The sequence below is a fragment of the Lactuca sativa genome, chromosome 9 (assembly GCF_002870075.4).
Source record: "Lactuca sativa cultivar Salinas chromosome 9, Lsat_Salinas_v11, whole genome shotgun sequence".
NCBI classification, from domain to species: Eukaryota; Viridiplantae; Streptophyta; class Magnoliopsida; order Asterales; family Asteraceae; genus Lactuca; species Lactuca sativa.
Window position 1 is genome coordinate 204020460 of NC_056631.2, and position 22704 is coordinate 204043163.

The following is a 22704-nucleotide window of genomic DNA, read 5'->3' on the forward strand; positions in this document are numbered from 1 at the left end:
GAACGACAACCAGAAGGCACAAGTTTGTTATTCAAGTGGCGATAGATTCGATGATGATTGGCGAAAGCCAAGAAGGAGTGGCTCCCCTACGACGAGTACAATAAGGAAAAGGAGGAGAAATTTAAGCAAAAGGCACGTGGACTTTATCAAAAAGAAGAACCAGTGCAAGAGAAGAAGACAAATCTTGAAGCTATGTTATCCCGATTTGTTAGTCCTTCCGAAAAAAAGGCATGACGAGTTCGATGCGACCATTAGAGATCAAGAAAAGATGATGATGGTGCACCAAACAATGATGATGGATCAACAATCTCTGATCCGGAATCAACAAGCTTCAATATTAAATATTGAAAAACAACTTGGGCAACTTGCCAAACAATTCAACGAAAGAACACCGGGCGGACTCCCGAGTGATACTGAGAAAAATCCAAAGGGCACTCACATTAACATAGTGACAACAAGGAGTGGGAAGATAGTCACACCCCTGACTCCAATCCCAAGTAAAGATCCTAAGGAGGTACAAGAAAAGAATCAAGAAAATCCAGAATCACAAACAGTAGAAAAAACTCGTCGAGTTCTAGAAAAAAAACTTGACGAGTTCCATACCTGATAAGAAAAATAAGTCACAAGCCGAACCATATAAGCCACCATTGCCATTCCCGGACCGAGCTCAATAAGAGAAGTAGAATGTGGACTACCAAAAGTTCATAGAGCACATAAAGGCCTTGCAAATCAACATCCCTTTCATCGAAGTAGTCGCACAAATGCCAAAATATGCTAAGTTCCTAAAAGAACTTCTCACAAATAGAAAGAAGATGGAGGAAGCATCCAAGGTGATCCTAAATATGAACTGTTCAGCCGGAATGTTAAACAAACTGCCAAAGAAAATGGGTGATCCGGGTAGCCTAACCATTCCTTGCCAATTCGGGAATTTAGCCACTAGCTATGCATTAGCCGATTCGGGGGCAAGTGTGAACCTCATGCCATACTCTTTCTTTAAAAAGATAAACCTTCCGAATCCGAGACCAATCCAAATGGAAATCCACTTAGCGAACAAGACGGTGACATTCCCAAGAGGTATATCTGAAGATTTATTGGTAAAAGTCGATAAGTTTGTCTTCCCGACAGATTACATTATGCTAGATATGGAGGAGGATCATCAAGTACCAATAATCCTCGGAAGACCATTTTTGAATACCGTGGGTGCCATAGTCGACATACGAGACTCAAAGCTTACCCTTAGGGTGGGGGAAGACTCGATTATTTTTGGAATGGATCAAGCCATGAAACATTTGAAGTTTAGTGATGATACGACTTTTTTAGTGGATACCTTGGAAGAATGGAAAGAAGAAGAAACAAGTAAACATAATTTGACTCTAGAAGATGATTTTGATGCTGAGAGAGATTTGAAGGAGCTAGAAAGACTTCTCAAAGAATTAGAATATGAAGAACAAATAAAAATTGCTGAACAGGAAACTCGATGAGTTGCTATGAAAAATCGCGATCTGGGGAAATTTTTGATCTAAACTCGAAGAGTTCCTTTACAAAACTCGACGTGTTTAGTATAAAGAGGACACAAATGGAGCTGAAACTTTACCGAAATACTTAGAGTATGCGTTCCTCGAAGAGGGTGAGCAGAAGCCTGTGATAATTGCATCAGATCTTACCCAAATCGAAAAAGATCAATTAGTCAAGGTTTTGAAGAAACGGAAGAATGCTATTGCATGGAAAATCACCGATATAAAGGGAATAAACCCTTCTTATTGCTCTCATAAAATAAATCTTGAAGAAGGAGCAAAGCCAATGGTGTAACATCAAAGGCGATTGAAGCCAAATATGCAAAAAGTAGTTAAGAAGGAGGTGGTAAAGCTTTTGGATGCAGGGATCATTTATTCAATTTCTAATAGTCCATAGGTGAGTCCCGTTCAAGTAGTACCGAAGAAAGGAGGGATGACAGTCGAGGCGAACGAAAAGAACGAGCTTATTCCTACACGAACGGCAACCGGTTGGCGAGTATGCATCGATTATCGAAAGCTAAACGATGCTACTTGCAAAGACCATTTCCCTTTACCCTTTATTGATCAAATGCTTGAGAGATTATCCGGTCATTGCTATTATTGTTTTTAGATGGTTTTTCAGGTTATTTCCAAATACTAATTGACCCGAATGATCAAGAGAAGACTACGTTCACTTGCCCAAGTGGAACATTTGCATACTGACGCATGCCTTTTGGGTTATGCAATGCGCCTGCTACTTTTCAGCGATGTTTGGCGGCAATATTTCAAGATATGGTGTAGAAGTTTATGGAAGTATTCATGGATGATTTTTCTGTTTTTGCTTCTTCTTTTAATGATTGTCTTACTAATGCTTGCTAGGTGTGAAAAGACCAATTTAGTTTTGAATTGGGAAGAATGCCACTTCATGGTTAAAGAAGGCATTGTGTTAGGTCATAAAGTGTCCAAGGCAGGGATTGAGGTGGATCGAGCAAAAATTGACACCATTGCTAAATTACCACCACCAACCAATGTGAAGGGCGTTAGGAGTTTTTAGGTCATGCGGGTTTTTACCGTCGTTTTATAAAAGACTTTTCTAAAATGACTCGACCTTTAACTCAACTACTTTTAAAAGATGCACCTTTTAATTTCTCAAAAGAATGTTAAAATGCTTTTGAAATATTGAAGGAAAAATTAACTAACGCCCCGATCAATATCGCCCTGAATTGGAATTTACCATTTGAAATAATGTGTGATGCAAGTGATTTTGCCTTGGGTGTTGTGCTTGGTCAATGAGTTGATAAACATTTTTGAACCAATTTATTATGCTAGCCAGACCTTGAATCTGGCCCAAGAAAACTACACCATGACTGAAAAAGAATTATTGGCCGTGGTCTATGCTTTTGATAAATTTCGTCCTTATCTTATATTGTCTAAAACCATTGTTTTTACTGACCATTTTGCAATTAAATTTTTGTTTGCGAAGCAGGAAGTGAAACCGAGGTTGATCCGGTGGGTGTTATTACTTCCAGAATTTGACATCGAGATCAAGGACAAGAAAGGAATGGAGAATGTGGCGGCCGACCATCTTTCAAGATTGGAGAATCCAGAAAGTGATGAGTCTGACAACAAGGGTATTGGGGATAGTTTTGCAGAAGAATACTGAATGGTGATCATGGGAGAAGAACCATGGTATGCAGACACTACAAACTTTTTGGCTGGGGACTTTCTTCCAAAAGGGCTAACTCATCAGCAGAAAAAGAAACTCATTTCAAAAATTAAATATTATTTCTGGGATGAGCCATACCTTTTTAGGAGTTGTGCAGACGGAATCATCAGAAGATGTGTATTTGGCAAGGAGATCCGCGACATTCTAGAGCATTGCCACAATGGGCCTGCAGGAGGACATCATGGAGTTCAATACACTGCTAAGAAGCTGTTTGATGCAGGATTCTATTGGCCTACAAATTTCAAGGATGCTGCTACCTGTGTGAGAGAGTGTGATGTGTGCCAGAGATCAGGAAATATTTCTACAAGGAATGAAATGCCTCAAAGAAGCATCCAAGTGTGTGAAGTTTTTGAAGTGTGGGGTATAGATTTCATGGGACCATTTCCGTCATCAAAAGGGAACAAATACATACTTGTGGCAGTGGACTATGTATCAAAGTGGGCAGAGGCGCAAGCGTTACCAACAAATGATGTGGGGGTGGTGGTGAAGTTTTTGAAGAAATTATTTTCTAGGTTTGGAGTACAAAGGCATTAATAAACGATACGGGGGCACATTTTGCCAACGAGCAACTAGCAAAGGTATTGCAAAGATATGGTGTATGCCATAGATTTTCAACACCTTATGATCCACAAACGAATGGGCAAACCGAGATAACGAATAGAGCCCTCAAAAGACTTTTGGAAAGGTCGGTAGGCAGTCATAGGAAAGATTGGGCAAATAAGTTAGATGATGCACTATGGGCATTTAGGACTGCATTCAAGGCACCTATTGGAACCACACCTTATAGATTGGTTTATGGAAAAAATTGTCATCTACCAGTAGAGTTGGAGCACAAAGCCCATTGGGCTTTGAAAACATGTAATTTTGCCCCTAATGAGTTGCGTGCCAATCGACTCTTGCAAATGAATGCCTTGGAGGAATTAAGAAACGAGTCTTACACTAACTCGTTGATTTATAAGGATAAGAGAAAAAAAATGGCATGATGCGAGATTGAAGGGCAATAAGGAGTTTGAAGAAGGGCAAAAAGTACTTTTAGATAATTCAAGACTCAAACTTTTTCTGGGAAAATTACACACTCGTTGGACTGGACCCTTCACAATTAAACATGTTTTTCTATATGGAGTAGTTGAATTGTGGAATAAAGATGGGATAAGTTTTAAGGTAAATGGGCATAGATTTAAGAGGTATGAGGAAGGCAGGCCCATGGAAGCTGAAATTGAAGAAGGACTTGATTTGGAGACAACCGCTACAACGTAGGGTGGAAAGGAGTCCAGCTAAAGACTCCTAAAAAAGAAGCGCTTGCGGGAGGCAACCCGACAATTGAGTTTGCTTTCTTTTTATTTTTCCTTTTAGTCATTTATTTTATTTTGTGTGTTTTTAGTAGGAATATCAGTCTTTATCTTCCAAATTTACTTAAATGATTGCTAGGAGGCTTATCAAAGTTGAGTGTGGGGTGTTATGTTGCTTTCAAAAGAAAACAGATTTCCTTTTCATACAGAAAGAAACTCGTCGAGTTCCGAGACAAAACTCGACGCGTCCATTTTAAAAAAAATCGCGAATTTCTATTTTTTTTTACTGGAAGTAGGGTTTTTTTTACCATATGAGATAAAACAATTTTCCCCTATTTTCTTCCCCACTTCGGCCGACAAATCCTCCCAAGCAAGTTCTTCAACTTTTTGTGATTCTTCTTCCCAATCTCTTGTCAAGGTAAGATTTTTTTCTCATTATTCTTGTTAAAGTTCCGATTTTTAGTAGCTACATGGCCCCAATTTGATTTAAAACCCGATTTTGAATCTTCATTCTAGCATTAGGATTTCGATTTGGACTATATTAGGATGTTTTTGCTAATTCTTTCCATGGATTCTTACTTAGTCTTCTATGCTAGACAAACCCGTGAAGGAATCTTTTTATTAAATGGAGTTAGAGATCGATTCAGTAGTTTTTTTTCAGACCTCCATAAGAACTCGACGAGTTCATAACCCTGTGATACAAATTCATTTTTTTAACATTCTCTGTGTTTGTTTGGTTTTCTGTGATTTTTGGTTTGGCAGAATCATGTCAAGAAATAGGGGCCAAAGTTTTCAAGGAAGTCAAAGGGGTTTTCCTTGGCTTGATTTTCTACAAATTGGTTCAAAATCCACTTTGATAGCATGGAAAAAGAAATTGGAGAAACTGAAAAAGAGGGAGTTTTACTTGCCAAATCAACTAGATTGGTCTTGTCTAGAGCAATGGGGGTTGGTTGGAGAGATGAATCCTTATCTCACTAAGGTTTTCATTCAAGATGGACTAAGAATTACATGTGATGCATGGATGAGACTTTTCCGATTGCAAGAGCCGGTGTACCAAGAATTATGTTGGGAGTTTTATTCTACTATCAAATTCCGTGGGGTGAAAACTATTTTGATACAAATGTTCTTACTTTTATGCTTGGGGGTGAGTTTAGGGAATGTAGCATGGGGGAGCTAGTATGGCGAATGGGTTTGTATGAACGAAATGTAGCAATGATGGAAGATTTTGGGATTTATTTGGAAAAATGTCACAAGGATTTTCCAAATGGTGAGGATGAAGCGAGGTGGTGGAACACAATTGCCAATGGAGTTTATATCCCATCCACGACTCAAGAAGCAAGTATTCGATCACCTATTCATCATCTTATTCGCCGCCTCATCGCAAGCTCCATCAATATAAGAACAGATGATGATAAAGTGCCAAGCCGAGATATTTTCTTTATATGGTGTATTCTTACACCTAACACATTTTGTAATATCCCATATTGCTTAGCAAAATACTTGGCGGAAAGTGGGGTAAAGGAAAGAACAACTTCAAGAATATGAGGTGGAATGTTCATAACTAGATTGGCAAAGTCTTATGGAATCCTTGAAGGGAGGTTTGGAAATCAATTAACAATGGTGCGACAACCCGCGTTTAGTCATCTTCTTTATAGGAGGGCTAAAATTATTATAGATTATGGCGGGGGCAATGTTAGTATTCTAGGAGTGGATGATGCGGTATTATCAGAACAACCGGGGAGGCGGGTTCGTTCACGACAAACACATACGCAAGAAGATCCTCCCGTCATTCCAATAAATGATGAGCTTCCCATGGATCCTTTTACTGTTGACCTTAGGGCATTTCAAGATGAGTTAGCAAGAAGCTTGAATTATGGTCATAGGAATTCGGCTCATATGATGACTCATATGAACATTCCAAGGATGGAAGATGAACCGGATTATCCATATGTGAGGACTTGGAGCGAGAGGTGGAGTATGCGCCAAAGTGGAGCCGGAGGAAGCGGGTTTGGAGGAGAAGAAAGTGAAGATGAAGATTAATTATCCTTTCCTTATCTTTTATTTTCTTTGGCTTGTTTGAATTATTTTTATTTTTATTTCTTTGGTGTGTTTTTATTTTTGATGTTTAAACTTCTAGTAATTTAGGATTCCATTAGTGTGTTATCCTTTTATTACTTTGTGTTTGTTTCTTTTGTTGTTTTCAGAATATAAGTTGAGGGAAAGAATGAAAGAATATAGTGTGAGGGGTATAACGTGAGATCGAGTCTAAAACGAGAAGAGTGAGAGAATTAAGTCCATTCCCAAGATCGGTGAACAAAGGACTGAGAAGATGTGCTTTCGCTGAAGAAGAATGAAGGGAGATATTGCCATAATCATTCCCTTCAAATCCAGAAACGAAAAATGAAGTTGGGGTATATTTTGCTCTCTAAGTAAACAAAACTCGTCGAGTTCCCTAAATAAACTCGACGAGTTCCTTTGAAAAAGCCCGACTGTGCCAGTTTTAGTGACCTAACTCGATGAGTTCACTTTGTACTCGTCGAGTTGCTCTTTCTCTTACCTTTGAGTTGGTGATTTGATTACATTCTACGAAGGCAATTGGCTGTGCTATCAACGTTTATTTTCCAAGCATTTCCAAGATATTTTTCCTCTATATTTTGGAGCATAACCACACAAGATTTGACACCCAAGGCCTGGATGAGCTGTTCCCATGTCTAAAGTCAGTTGAAGATGGAGCTTAATATGAAGAATATCAACCTCGCAACTTCTATCCCAGGGGAGTCTGCTCTATTTCTCTTTTTACTTTTGTGTTCTTTAATTGTTTTAACATGCAATGGGTACATTGCATAACTTAAGTGTGGGGTAGGGGTTGATTACATTTAGTCAAAATCAGAATCCTTGCTTGGTTTCAAAAAAAAAAAATTTGCATGAAAATTGCTAGGGTAAATTTAGAAAGTTTTGGTAAAGCAATTAGGGTTCCATGCTATTATTGTGTTTGATGATTCTATGAAGACCCAAATGTTTAGTTGAGCCAATATACGTTATAATGCATTTGTGGCCCCATTTATTCTAGTGAAGTCATGGGATAAAAACACAACCTCGCTTAGTTTGAGGATCGCAACATGTTTAGCATCGTGTACCAGAAATGTTTCCAGGAAAGCTTAAGTAGTCATTGCACACTAGACTAATGCCTTTAACCAATAAAGGATGAAGTTAAATCCCCTTGCGTAAGCATATGTTTTTCTAGGCTTTTTAGTTTGAGAGAAAAAAAAGAAAAGAAAAGAAGAAAAAGAAAAAAAGAAAAAAAGAAGAAAAATAGAAAAAATAGAAAAATAGAAAAAAAAAGAGAGTGATGAAATGTTTGAAAGGAAGAATCTACAAAGCTTTGAAGACAAAGAAGAAATACATTGAAGAAAAGCTACAAATTATTGAAGACATAAAGTATCAAGTATTTTTATTGTAATTTTCTTTTCTAGGTTATTTTATAGTATGTGTGCTTGGAGATTTAACCAAAAATGACTTGAGGTTAAGAAAGTTTTTTGGGGATGGATTCAGAGGGATGTATAAAATGAGCGTTGTTCAAAAGAAGTGGGCGAGTGTTTATAAGGATTGTAACTATTTAGAATTGAGGGGGGTCCTTAGGAAAAATTTTAGACACAAATGCATGCGTTGCGGTCATGGCATAATGGCTGGGTTCAATTGGGATTGTCTTATATGATATTAGTGTGCTAAAATTCAGTTTTGCTTGGGGGCAAGCAAAAGTCAAGTGTGGGTTATTTTGATATGGGCTTATTTAGTCATAGAAATCATTAATTATCTTATTAATTATTGTTGATTTTATATCATTTTATGGACAAAGGGTACTTAATTAGTGAAGAACCAATATATTGGTTTGGGCTAGGCATTAATGCACGGATGGATTAGGGTTGTTCTTATTGTGTTTTGGAAATCTTATGTGTTTTTATGAGTTTTCGGTCTTTGTGTGTTACTATATATAGTTGTCAGGCTGTCAGAGGTGTTTGGTTGTTGCAGGTCAGTTTTTGGTCTGTCCAAGTTGTATTTGACATTTGATGATTTGAATTGTATGCAAGCATGGTTGTTTAATCTTCTTCTTCTTCATTTCTATTTCAAATTGATTGATCATTAGATTGATCCCACAGATTTGGGACCTAACAATTGGTATCAGAGTAGATTCTATTGTCAATCAATTGTCTTCTTCAGTTTTTGGTTCATTAACAACTCACAGTTTTCATTCTTGGTTAATTAGCAAGTTCAAATCTGCACTAGTTTGAAGACTAGATCGTTGTTTGGTTTATCAAAATCAAGATCTACATCAGATTTGAGTTTGTGAAGGAATTATTACAGTTTTCAGTTGTATCTTCTCACCGAAAACTCATTGTCATTTGTGTTCTGATCAGATCTGTTCTTGGAAGCAATTTTTGGAAAGATTTGGCTGTGCGACATTATTAGCAATCAGATCGAGACTAAACATTTTCACAAATTAAAAATTTCTTAGTTTTCGGCTCATCTTCAGAAAACGAGAACTATTTTGTTCATCTTCAGAAACCGAAAATTCAAGCTTCAAGCTTCTTCAGAAACCGAAAATTCAAGCTTCTTCAGAAACCGAAAATTCCAGCTTTTCTTGAAACCGAAAATACAAGCTTCTTCAGTAACCGAAAATCCAAGTTTTCTCAAAAACCGAAAACCCACTTGATTCTTGTTTTCGGTCTAACTTTTCCACCAAAAACCTCTCTTTGATCATTTGTATTTTTCTTTCAATTTCTTTTAGAAAACAAAATAAAAAAATAGAAAATTAAAAGAAAAATAAAAAAAACAAATGGATTCTCAAAGCATGACAGTACATTAGGAACTTGACACCATCATGGGAACAACTTCTTGGATTCCTCGACTCCTAAGTGCTGAAGGCTTCTCGGAATGGAAATACCGGATCGAGAATTATATTAAAATGAAAGACTTCAAGATTTAGCGCAGCATACTTAGGGGACCAATTCAAATTACTATTACAGTGGATGATACAATTGTCGACAAACGGATTGAAAATTATACGGATGAGGATTTTGAAAAGGTCGAAGAGCCGGAGAAAGCCCTTGCTACGCTTACAATGGCATTATCTCCAAAAATCGCTCAGGGTTTCCATGAGTATACATCTATGAAAGCACTTTGGGGAGCATTAATAGAAGTCTATGAGGGTAATGAGGATATGAAGCAGAGTCGTCAGGACATGCTTCGACAAAAGTTCCACATCTTCAACTATGTCCTGGGCGAAACTCTTGAAAACCTGCTCTAGAGGCTCATTACTGTCACCACAGAAATGAGTTTTGTAGGTGTTTCAGTAACAAGATCAGAAATCAAGAAGAAGTTGTTAAACTCCCTTCCAAAATCCTGGGATATGAATGTCTCAGTGATCAAGAAAACAAAAGACTTAAACAGGCTGAGTCTGGCAGAGACTATGGCTATCATCAAGGCTTGTGATCTTGATGACAAGCAGAGGGAAATTAATCATGTTAATTCTTACTCCACTGCGAATCTAGGGATACAAGCCACAGACAACAATGCTTTTTCAAGCTTCACTGTTGCGCAAGCTCCTCAAGTTAATCCAACTTCACATGTTCCACAAGTTCAATCTTTAATGACTCATCAAACGATTCAACCTACATCCTATGTTCTTCCTTCCATGCAGCAAGTTCAAGTCCCTCAACCTCACATCACTTCTCAACAAGTTAATCACAGTGTTGGTTCATCTAATGTGGTACCTCCTCAGTCTCATGGTTTCAGTTCTCAGATGTCAATCATGAAAGAAAAGGAAGAAAATATGGCTCTTGCCACATGATTGGTAAATTGCTACAATGCTTTTGTGGCTGGAGAACTCTCCCCATAACCTTCATTCGCTGACCATGATCATATTCATCCTGAAGATGTAGAAGAGATGGATATAACCTGGCAGATGGCCATGGATGTGTTCATGGCAAATCAATTTTCTAAGAAAACTAGCAAAAATAACTGGAGTGTGAATTCCGAAAAAAAGGTCGGATTCAACAAACGCAAACTTCGCTGCTACAATTGCCATGAGCCAGGGCACTTTGCTAGGGAATGTCCAAAGCCTGACAGAAGGGAAAATGCTGATCGAACCGGGGTGCCAGTTACCTATGTCCATAGCAACAACAAAGGATCCTCATCAACCAATCAATCTGCAAATCTGAAAATGGTGGCTTAATCCTTTGATTGGGAAGATCAAATTCAGGCCCTGAATATTTCAGGACCTGAAATTACCTATTTGGCCCAGATCGAGGATTTCAAATAGAAAGATAAAGAGGCAGAGACAGATCCCGAAGAAGATATGATGAACCTCTAGTTTGCTTTCATGGTGCAAACCACTTCAGAGTCATCTAAGCCCGAGGTAAGTGAATATGGTTGCTCTGCATCTTGTGCTAAAACTATAAAACTTTTGCGAGGATCAATAGAATTAATCAAGAGAGAGAACGAGGAATTAAAATATGAGGGATACACACTGAGGAAAAACCAAAAGCCCTTAAAGACTCAACTATAAAATAAAATAAAGGACTTTAGGAAATTACAAGAGGATTACAACAACAAATGTGAGAACTATGACCATATCAAACGAAAATTTGAAGTTCTGACTGTTGAACTTGACTCATTGAAAACCCGTTTTGAAAATGTTGAATTCAATTTTAAAAAATTTGATGGGTCAAGCGAATTTGTTGCGAAAATGATAGAAAACCAAATACAGTGTAAGGATGTCACTTGTGGAAACCAAAAGAAAGTAGGACTAGGTTTTGAGAGTATCCCTCCTCCTTACAATCACAATTATTCTGCTATTCCATTATCTCAGGAAGAAATAGATCGAGAACCTTTTCTTGTTTATGGAAAACCTACTTATGAACAAGTTACATGTTCCAACGAAAAGGTTTTGGATACTAACGTTTCAAATTTGAGTGCAGATAAGTCCATAGCTTAGGGGGAACAGAGAGATGAAAAGTCTGATGTTCTTAAGTCTAATAATGATGGTGTGTCAAAGTTTGGTGTCAATTTGTGTAATGAGTCTACATTAAATTCGAATTTAAACAATTTTGTGTCTGGTGGTATTGTTTTTTCTGATGATAAGATTTCCACTAATAATGTTTTGCCTGAGAATGTATCTTTGTCTGATTCAAATGTTTCTACATCTTCCACATTTGCTTCAAAATCCTGTGATTGTTCTTGCAAATATGAAAGTGGTAGAAATAAAAATAAAAGAAAGAAATTTGTAAAAAGCAGTGTCAAAACCAATGACGATTAACAAATTTGTTTTAACCGTGGCACTGCTAGACACATTGCAAGAAACTGTTTAAACCGGATGTTTGTATCTGACACATCAAAACGAGGAGAGAATGAATTTCAGGGACGATCTTTAACTAGAAAATCTCCCATAATTAGTTCTCGAGTTGGTGACTTGAGCATAAATCCAAACAAGAAAATGACCAATTTTCAAAAGAATAAACAGGTTTTCCACAAATACAATAATAGTTTGCCAAAATCAACTCAGGCTAAGTGTAAGTCGATTTTTTCAAAGGGCAGGACTGGATCTTCAAACTTTTTGAGTAGAAAGTCCACTGGATCAAAGCAAACTAACAAAGTTTCAAAACCGAACTTTAAATGGGTACCAAAACTGAATTCAGTCCAGTCACCATTAACCTCTAACTCTAATGAAAGGAAAGAATCAAATGAAAAATGTGTGAAAGTAAAGGGTAAACCCAGGATTGTGATGACTTGGGTTCCTAAAACTGAATAAATTCACTCATTGTGCAGGGACAGTCGTGAAGGAGTATCGTCAGACCTTGGTATGTCGATAGTGGCTGCTCGCGGCACATGACGTGAGATATCTCCCAACTGTATGACATTCAAACATTTAATGGGGGCTATGTCTTGTTTGCGGGCGGTGAAGGTGGAAAAAAATAACTCAGAAAGGAACAGTGTCGAATGGAGTGCTTAGTTTTGAAAATGTCAACTATGCTCTTAAATTGAAGCACAGTCTGTTGAGCGTCTCTCTGATTTGCGATAAAGGGTATTCAACGCAGTTTACCGACAAAGAATGTCTCATTTTAAAGCCAGACATTGTCATTCCGGAGGAGTGGATTCTTGTTAAATCTAAGCGGGATGGGAATGCCTACATCATAGACATGAACATAAATATTCCTGACGAAGTCACTTGCATATTCTCTAAAGTCTCAGAACAAACTGCGGTGTTGTGGCATCGTCGTCTCGGTCACGCAAATGCAAATAATCTGAATCGGCTTGCAAAGAACGATTTGGTCCGACGTCTGTCTTTCCGAGATTTCATTACGTTTGAAAAGTGTATTTCATGTGCTCAAGGAAAACATCATCGGAAAGCACACTTTCCAAAGCAAGTTAACTCCATCAGTCACGTTCTTCACTTGTTACATATGGATTTATTTGGTTCGGTTAACGTTCTCAGTATCAACCGCAATTCATACTGCCTTGTTGTGATAGACGATTACTCTCGTTTCACCTAGGTTTTCTTTCTGTCCAACAAATCTGGGATCGCTGACCTCATCAAGATGTTCATTGTGAAGATAGAGAATCAGACAAACAACCGAGTGAAAGCGCTGCGTACTGACAATGGAACGGAGTTCAAGAACGCTGTTCTTAACCATTTTTGTGCTGAGAAAGGGATCATGCATCAATTCAGTTATGTTCACACACCACAACAAAACGGTGTTGCTGAACGAAGGAATCGAACTCTTAAAGACACCGCAAGGACAATGTTGTGTGACTCCAAACTTCATGTGTTCTTTTGGGTGGAGGCGATTAACACGACGTGCTATGTTCCGAATCGCATGCTGATCAACAAAACCAAAATGAAAACACCATACAAAATTTTATACAGTCACAAGCCATCTGTCATCCATTTCAGAGTATTTGGCTGCCCTTGCTCTCTCCTCCACTTGGAATCCAACCCCAAATTCAATGCAAAAACCGATGACTGTTACTTTGTTAGATACGTTGCTCGTACTACATACAGGGTTTATAACAAGAGGATGAAACAGATTGTGGAGTCTTTCGATGTTCGTTGGCTTGAAGAGAATGAGACAGATGCTAGAGTGGGTCTAGATTGGCTATTTAATTACACATCTCTTTTCAAATCATTCAGTGTGTCGTCGGATAATCAAGCAGGTTCTACATCTAGTTCAAAAATACTTATTGAATACGAAGAGGAAGAATTTGTCTACAGACCACCATTGGTTTCCTATAATCCTCTAGCGGTGTCTGCTGTTCCAGCTGATTCTTCCGAGTCCTTCCCTCAACAACCTTCTCCTGATGCTGATGTTACTCCTTTAACTCTAGTGGAAAGAGAGTTCATGAACCAAGAGACTTCCGTTGTAACTTCAAATCTGATGGAATTTCTCTTTCCTGAAAGAATCGCTGATGAGTTTGTAGCAGATCCAACAAACGAACCTAGTTCATCTACCGTGGATCGTTCAGCAAATGAAGGAATGGTTAACATCCATAATCTTCCAGTCTTTATCAATAACATCAGCCACGAGATCCTTGCTCGCATTCAGCGCGACCATCCTATAGAGAACGTTATTGGCAAGCTGGGCGAAGGTGTTCAAACGCGAAGTCAGAGTGGAGCCGTCAATACGTGTCTTTACTCCTGCTTTATTTCTCAGATAGAGCCCAAGAATATCGAAATGGCTCTGAATGAGCCCAACTGGGTTGACGCCATGCATGATGAACTTAATCAATTCGAGAAGCTCGGGGTTTGGAAGTTGGTGGAGTTGCCCAAAGGAAAGAAATATCTTGATACCAGATGGGTCTTTGGAAACAAGAAAGACGACTCGGGTATCATCGTGCGTAACAAGGCGAGATTAGTAGTTCGTGGGTTTCGGCAAATTGAGGGTCTTGATTATACGGAGGTTTATGCTCTGGTGGTGCGCTTGGAGGCAATTCGTATCTTCCATGCATATGCTTCCTACATGAACTTTACAATATACTAGATGGATGTCAAGATGGCTTTCTTGTATGGCAAGGTCAAGGAGGAGATTTATGTTGACCAACCTCCCAATTTCGTTAACTCAAAACTTCCCAACCATGTCTACAAGTTAGACAAAGCTTTGTATGGACTGCATCAAGCTCCTAGATCTTGGTATGCTACCCTAACTCAGCATTTGCTCGATCACGACTATTCCTAAGGCACCATTGATCAAACCTTATTTATCAAACGTGTCGGTCCGGATCAAATTCTTGTTCAAATCTATGTGGACGACGTTATATTCGGGTCTACAAGCCAACAACTTTGCAAAGAGTTCGAAGACGTGATGAAGAAGCAGTTCAAGATGAGTTCGCTTAGGGAGATTACCACGTTTTTGGGGCTTCAGGTCCAACAATCTTCAACCGGAATCCTTATTCACCAAGCAAAGTATGTGGATGATATGCTGGAGAAGTTCGGGTTCCGAGACGCGAAACCTGCTCTTACACCCATGGCGGAGAGACCTTTACTGTCTCCTGATCTTGAAGGCGAATCCGTAGATCAGATGTACTATCGATCAATGATCGGATCGCTCATGTATCTGACTGCTAGTCGCCTAGACGTAATGTTTGCAGTTTGTCAATGCGCTTGCTACCAGGCTAATCCTAAATTTTCTCATCTTATTGCTGTTAGACGGATTTTTCGGTATCTCAAAGGTTGCCCAAAACTGGGTCTTTGGTATCCGAAAAATCTCGAATTTGATCTTTATGCTTTTGCAGACAGCAACTATGGCGGGTGCGAGCTTAATAGAAAAACAACTTCAAGCGGATGCCAATTTCTGGGAGATAGACTGGTCTCATGGCAGTGCAAGAAGCATCATACAATCTCAACCTTAATAGCAGAAGCGGAGTATGTCGCTGCGTCTGCCTGTTGTTCTCAAGTTATATGGATCCAACATCAACTATTGGACTACGGTTTGAATTTTCAAGAAAGCCCTATATTTTGTGATAATGAGGCTGCGATCCAAATAGCTAAAAATCCGGTCCAGCACTCAAAGACCAAGCGCATCGATATCAAAGTGCATTTTATCCGAGATTGTTATGAGCGTTTGCTCATTCGGCTAGACCAGTTCCCCACATCTAATAATGCGGCGGACATGTTCACCAAGCCGTTCAACAAAGCTCGATTCGATGTGCTGGTCAATCTTTTGAAAATGATTTGCTTCGAGGATTAATTTTTGTTTAGTTTAGGTTAAATTTGCGCATTTTTTATTTCATTCTCACCCATGCACAAATTTAGAGGGAGAAATAAAAAAAAATCAAACAAAAATTAGAAAAATTAAAAATCCAAAAACAATAGAAAATCAGAAAAATCCAAAAACATTAGAAAAATAGAAAAATTAAAAAATATCTCTGAAAAGTGATGTGATGGGAAGTGATAACAACAAGTGATAACTGACAATCTGAGTCTGTGTAATGTACCAAAGATGAATTGTCTAGGATCTGTGTTCGATGCGTTGGTAGGCACGAAGGATTTTAATCGACTTGACTAGGTGCAGATGAACTTAAGGAATCTAGAGACTTGATAAATCTTGACCTAGATAGTTCCGTTTAGCCTGACAATACGACGCTCGGATAGGTTGAGCAGGGAGATATACATGAGAATCCACCAGTCACACTAAATAACCCGTATCTAGAACTGTGGTTTTACTTTTCCTCGATGTACGGATTCTGTCCTTAATTCCGTTATTGACGAAGCGACTGGGGAATTCTGATAAAGTAGGTCTGTAGAAAATTATTTTCTTTCTTTCTTACTGTTAGTCATTTGTTGCCTCCTTTACGTGATTGGAAGAGATCCGACCTGGACTGCAACATATGCAAATCTATTTCTCTGCATATAATATCTATGAAATTCTTCCTATCTGTTAGCCATATGCTGTCTCCTTTGTGTGATTATCAATCCGACCTGGTACACATCATATGCAACCTTCTACTTCTCAATCCCTCTAATAACTATAATTAATAATAATCTGAATCTATCCTCTCTATGAATAATAGTCTGCTCACCTAAAGTAAGGAGTATCTCGGAAGTTCTTGATTATTAGGGTATATCTGGAAGCGGGAAAAACGTTCTAGTACATCTAAAATTTAACAATTCAAGCTTGTCTGTAGATCTCGCTGCTCAATTTATGCGGATAACAATATCCTTGGTCCTCGTCAGATGGATGGTCCTTAGGATGTTTTATCTAGGAATATAGGATCATCTTGTCTTGTCAGTTATAGCATGTCCAAACTTTGTAACAATTTTTCATGCTTAAGTGGACCACAATACTGGTGATCGACCAGTTATATTCATGAAAGGAGAGGTACTGATAAATGGCAAATGATTGTCTAACAACTATGATCCCAAAATCACGAAAATTGTTAATCTTAGCTATAGACTTAATTTTAGGTTTGAATTAAAATTTTATTTTATTTTATTTTATTTTTAGTTCTTTTAGGATTTATAAATCTTAGGAAATTCTATTTTTTATCTTATTTTATTTTATTTTTCTGAATTAATCCTCAAAGAGTATTATTTTTAATAAAATTGTTGGGTATTGGACCGATTTTTAATTAAAATGTTGCAGCCCATTAGAAACTGGGTTTGGGATTGTAGGGTCTGAAAGGTGTTGCGTCATGGGCTCGCTCTTTAGTCCATTTTGTCTCCAGATTGGGCCTGTTCATCCGCGAGTTATTTCTAGGGTTTTGTATTTATAGGTGCTTGCATGCATCTTAGTACGTAAGATTTTGAAGTCAATTATTCTGAAAGATATTATCTTTATCGTTTTGTAACCCTAATAGCCTCTACAGCGGAAGTTCTTTATCGAGCTCTGCTGAGGCTTGAATCTATAGAATCATTCGACATATTCTGATTCATTCTTGTGCTTTATATTGCTATTTTCTTTTTTGTGTTTAACCTGTTCAAAGATCTAAACGATCAAAGAGTTTCTTAACCCTTCAATTGGTATTAGAGAAGGAGACTGTTTAATTCATACACATCTCTTCTGTGAAAGAAGTGATTAGGGTCTATTCCGCATTTACTGATATTTATTGAGCCGTCACTCCATAATTGACGTACCTCATTATTTATTCATTTTGCCCTAATATTACGTATTACAAAGTCTGATCTTAAAACAGGTTAAACGATCAAGCATGGACGATTCTCAATCCAATCCTATCAACATCTCAAACAGTATAGGATCTACAACCAAGATTCCAATTCTCTTCACTCAAGATTACGAGGTTTAGGCGCATCACTTTGAAGACTACGTCATTGGATCTTAAGATAATGGGTATCTGATATTGGAAGCTATTGTGTCTGGACCATTTGCTCATTCAGGAACATCCAGAATTATTAAAACTCAAAAGGAGTATAATGATGTTGAAAGATGTGAAAGATGTTGCTCAGGACGAAAATGAGAAGTTTCAGTGCAACATCAAGGCATTGAGACTAATTCGATTCGCTCTTCAATCTGACACGTTTAGATTGGTGAGTTCTTGCAGTATAGCTAAAGAAATCTGGGATGGGCTGCGAGGGTTGTATTCCACAGATGAAGATCTGGAGCACTCAATTCAGACGTTACTTCTGTCTGAATTTGGAGAGTTAAAGCAAAATCCTGATGAGTCTGTTACGCAGACATTTGATCGCTTCAATCATCTTCTCAGCAAGATGATCAAACATGATATTGAAAGGAAGCTCATCGAACAGAAGGTCACTTTTCTGAATGGTCTAAGATCCAAATGGAGAGCTGTTGTGTCAACGGTTAAAGCACACGAGCAGTTCAAATCGTACTCGCTGGCGAAACTGGTGGGAATTCTGAAATCCCAAGAAAAGATAGTGCTGCAAGAGAAATGCATGGCTTCAAATCTGGGGTCTCTGGCGCTTCTGTCCAAGGGTAAAAGTGTAGAAGAAGACGAAGAGGATCTAAATCTGGGAGATCACGATCTGACAGCCGAAGACTATGCTATGATGGTGTCAAATCCTAAAAGGTTTATCAAGAAAAAGTTTCCTTCCAACAAAAATCGTAATTGGCAGGGAAGCTATAGTTATGAAAGAGTGAAATATGAACCGAAGGTTGAGGAATCGAAAAAGGAAGCGAAGGGTGAAGCTGACTCTGGTGTCAGTTGCATCTACTGTGGGGGAAAGAATCACTACGCAAAAGATTGCATGCTGAAGAAGATGGAAGAGAAAGATGAAGAAGCAAGTCTTATGAAAAGACTGGAAGAGATAAAAAGGAAGAAAGCTGCTACTAATTCCTCTATGAATGCTCTTATTGTGCAGGGTTCGGCAGATGATAATGAGTTCGGTGGCGTACAGGTGTGGTCGACCGACTCAGAAGACGATGAAGTGAGAAAGCCTTCTCATGGAAAGGCTTATGTTGCAAAAAGTGGTGAAACCGATGGAAGATGTCTGATGGTGACCGATGTTTCTCAGATGAGGGGATACAACACTGATGGTGGAAATGAAGAGGCCAAGGAGCGAGAGGACTTATGCTTTACAGCAAAACCTCTTAGTGTGCAGATCAGTGAACTTGATGAACTGATCAAGAAGGTACAATCTGTTTTTGTTTCATTTAAAATTCCACAAAATTCATATGAAAAGGAATTAAATAACTTGAATTCAAGAATTTCAAATCTAGATAGTTGTTTAACTCAAATACGAGTCATAAATTCTAATCCGACTGACCAAATAAGCAGGGTGTCATCCAAGAGTGAGGAACGAAGGATGTGGATAGAGCAGAAAGAGTTGGAGCTGATTATGTCACACCCCCAAACCTGAACGGCGGAAACGTTCAGGGGCGGATGACTTCATGTGGTAACGTAACAAATGAATACATAGTAAAGAAAACAATACAACCATCATATATATAATTGAAAGTTTACATTTGTCAAAAGTTACATGTTCAAAACCAATTACAATATGATGTCAAAATATGAGATTTAACTGGCGCCGCAACATCTCTTCTTCAAAAGCATATTAGTACCTGAAATTACTAAATCCCTGGGACATACAAGTAGTTTTGAAAGAGTAGATCTACATTTAAGCTGGTGAGTTTCATAAGTATTAAATAACAATGTATGTATGAAATGAAATGTTTTGTCCTTGTTTGTTCGTTTCTAGAAAATCCTATATTTTCTACTAGTATAAAAGTAGCCTTCTCTCAAGACCAATGTTTGTTTCTAAAAATGTATGTAAGTGTAAAATAACCAATGTGTTTGAAAACCTTGTAAATCAATGCATTTTTAATACCCCATGTGAGTTTTATAACCATACTATTGACTCGAAATGCCTATACACAACGTTCTTCAGGCGTTGGAATGTTATGACGTTTGTCACCCCAAATGGTGGACTGTAGCTAACAGTCAAGGCGCGGGTTGTCAAGCCCGTATAGATCTATACACAAACACCATGCTCCCCCTCCAAGGGATTCTGGTATATAATACAGGACTTGAAATGAGTACTCGAACATACGTGAAGTTAGTGTCTCACAAAACCGTGGTATAAAACAGATTTACATGTTAAAATGTTCGTTTGTTCTTGTATATGAAAGTGACTTCTTGAAAATCGTGTTTCTGGTATGTAAAAGTTAGCAATATCCTCATAAAACTATACCTATTATAGTTTTCTAAAAGTGTGACTTGTTTGTTTAGAAATGCCTAGAAAAGGAATCACTTGTTATAAATGTATAGATTTTTGTAGAGCCTAAGATAGACAAGTATACATATAATCTAAGAAAATGTTTAGTTTATACGTGCATTACAACAATTTATATTTCAAAAGATAGAATTCTATTGTAACATATTTTATATACGAAAGTTTCCTATAAAGTTTATAAATCACATGTGATTTGGATATAGAAAAGCATATAAAATAATTCTTTATGTAACACACGATAATACTCGTGTGTTTTACTTGTATTCCCCCCCCCCCCTTGAAAGCATATAAAAGGTTAATTAAGGGGTATGAACTCACTTGAAAGTTTGAAGAAAGCGAGATGAAAACCGGGTAGAGTTTCGTCTTGGGAAACGGATATTTCTCGGGATTCTCGGGAATCTTGGGAGTGAAATCGACCTTCGGGACTTGAGCAAAATGACCAGGGCTTTGGGTTAGAACGGGCACGGAAATCGAGGCAATATCGTGAGAGAAATGAGAGAGATGGGGTGACTTTTCCGGAACCCTCGCATCTCTATTTATAGGGGTCTGAGAAGCCTCGGTACGAGGTGCGTACGCTCGTACGCGGGGCGTACTCGTGCGTCACTCGTGACCGAGTCCTCGAATGCCTCGCTTCGGATGGGACGAGTCGGATAGCTCGCATAGGTGCGACGTGGACGAACCGAGACCAAGGCCTTCGCGTACGCGGGGCGTACGGGGTTACGCGACGCGTAACTCGGATGAGCACGCTGACTCCCCCTTCGGATAATACCGGATTTTTGATTTAAATTTATATATAATTTATTTAATAAACTTCAAAAATTCATATCTTCTTCATACGAATTCCGTTTTTGATGGTATTTATATCCACGAGTAGGTGAGACTACGCTCTACAACTTTCTTTTAGACTCCGTAGGCAAATTTTGAAATTATTTTTATTATTTATTTTTAAAAGTGTCATGTTTAAGGAATTTCTCTAAAAATTCATAACTTCTTTATCTGACGTCGGTTTTTGCCAGACTTTTTACCGCTGAATTACCATTGTCTAGACCTTCGATTCTCGTTTAGGTCATTCCGACCAAAAGTCGCTCGATCTCCGATTCGAGTTTTTAGCTGTCTGTTGCTAAGCCGAACTTGGAAAAATCATAACTTCAATATACGAAGTCGGATTTGGGCGTTCTTTTTACATACGATCATGGTTTAATGACATTTAAACATAGAAGGAATTTAAATAGAAACTTTTTGGACATTTTATTATCAAAGTTAATTTTATTAACTCAAAAGTGGTTACAATAGTTGACTTTTTAGGTCATTACAAAGAGTTGAAATATCGGGTTGTCACATCATCCCCCCGTTAGAGGAATTTCGTCCCGAAATTTAAAGTAGTAAAGATACTAGTGGATCAGAGAAAAAGATGAGGGTACTTTTATTTCATCTGATCTTCACGTTCCCATGTGAATTCAGGTCCCCGCTTGGCGTTCCAGCGAACCTTCACGATGGGTATGCGACTTTTTTTTGTTTGCTTGACCTCTCGGTCCATGATTTCTACTGGTTCTTCCACAAAGTTGAGGCTCTCATTGATCTCGATACCGTCGAGTGGAATAACAAGAGTCTTATCGGACAGACATTTTTTCAAGTTCGAGACGTGGAAGGTTGGATGTATGTTACTAAGTTCACGCGGTAGGTTAAGCTTGTAAGCCACAGGGCCGATTCTGGCAAGAATCTCGAAGGGCCCTATGTATCTTCGATTTAGTTTCCCATGCTTTCCAAAGCGTATTAAACCCTTCTACGATGAGACCTTTAATAAAACGTGGTCTCCTACCTGGAATTCCAAAGGTTTCCTCCTTTGGTCAGCGTAGCTTTTTTGTCGGTCTCTAGAGGCTTTCAATCGTTCACGAATCTGAACGATCTTCTCTGTCGTTTCTCGTATGATTTCAGGACCGGTGAGAGTGCTTTCAGGAACTCTTCCTCTAGCTAACTGGGCATCGCCAACTTCAGTCCAACACAGAGGGGATCTGCACTTTTGACCATAGAGGGCTTCAAACGGAGCAACCTTTATGCTTGTATGATAACTATTGTTGTATGAAAATTCGACAAGGGGTAAATGGATATCCCATGCCTTTCCAAAGTCAATCACACAGGCTCTTAGCATATCTTCTAAAGTTTGTATCATTCTCTCACATTGCCCGTCTGTTTGTGGGTGGTAGGCTGTACTCATGTCTAGCCTGGTCCCCAGGGAACTTTGTAGTGACTGCCAGAATCTTGAAGTGAATCTACTATCTCTATCAGAGATAATGGATATCGGAAAACCATGCAATCGCACTACTTCCCTTAAGTAAGTCCTTGTGAGCTTTTCCATTTTGTCAGTCTCCTTGATGGGTAGGAAATGCGCGGATTTGGTCAATCTGTCGACGATGACCCATATGGTATCGAGTCCACTCATCGTCTTGGGTAACTTGCTTATGAAGTCCATAGTAATCCGCTCCCATTTCCATT

The 22704-nt window shown here is 38.5% G+C and overlaps 1 protein-coding gene across 1 annotated transcript; it reads left to right on the forward strand.

Moving 5' to 3' along the window:
• Positions 1-761: 761 nt before the first annotated feature.
• Positions 762-1481, forward strand: LOC111917118 (uncharacterized). The gene has a single exon (XM_023912777.1). The coding sequence runs from the start codon at positions 762-764 to the stop codon at positions 1479-1481; it is 720 nt and encodes a 239-aa protein (XP_023768545.1).
• Positions 1482-22704: the final 21223 nt, after the last annotated feature.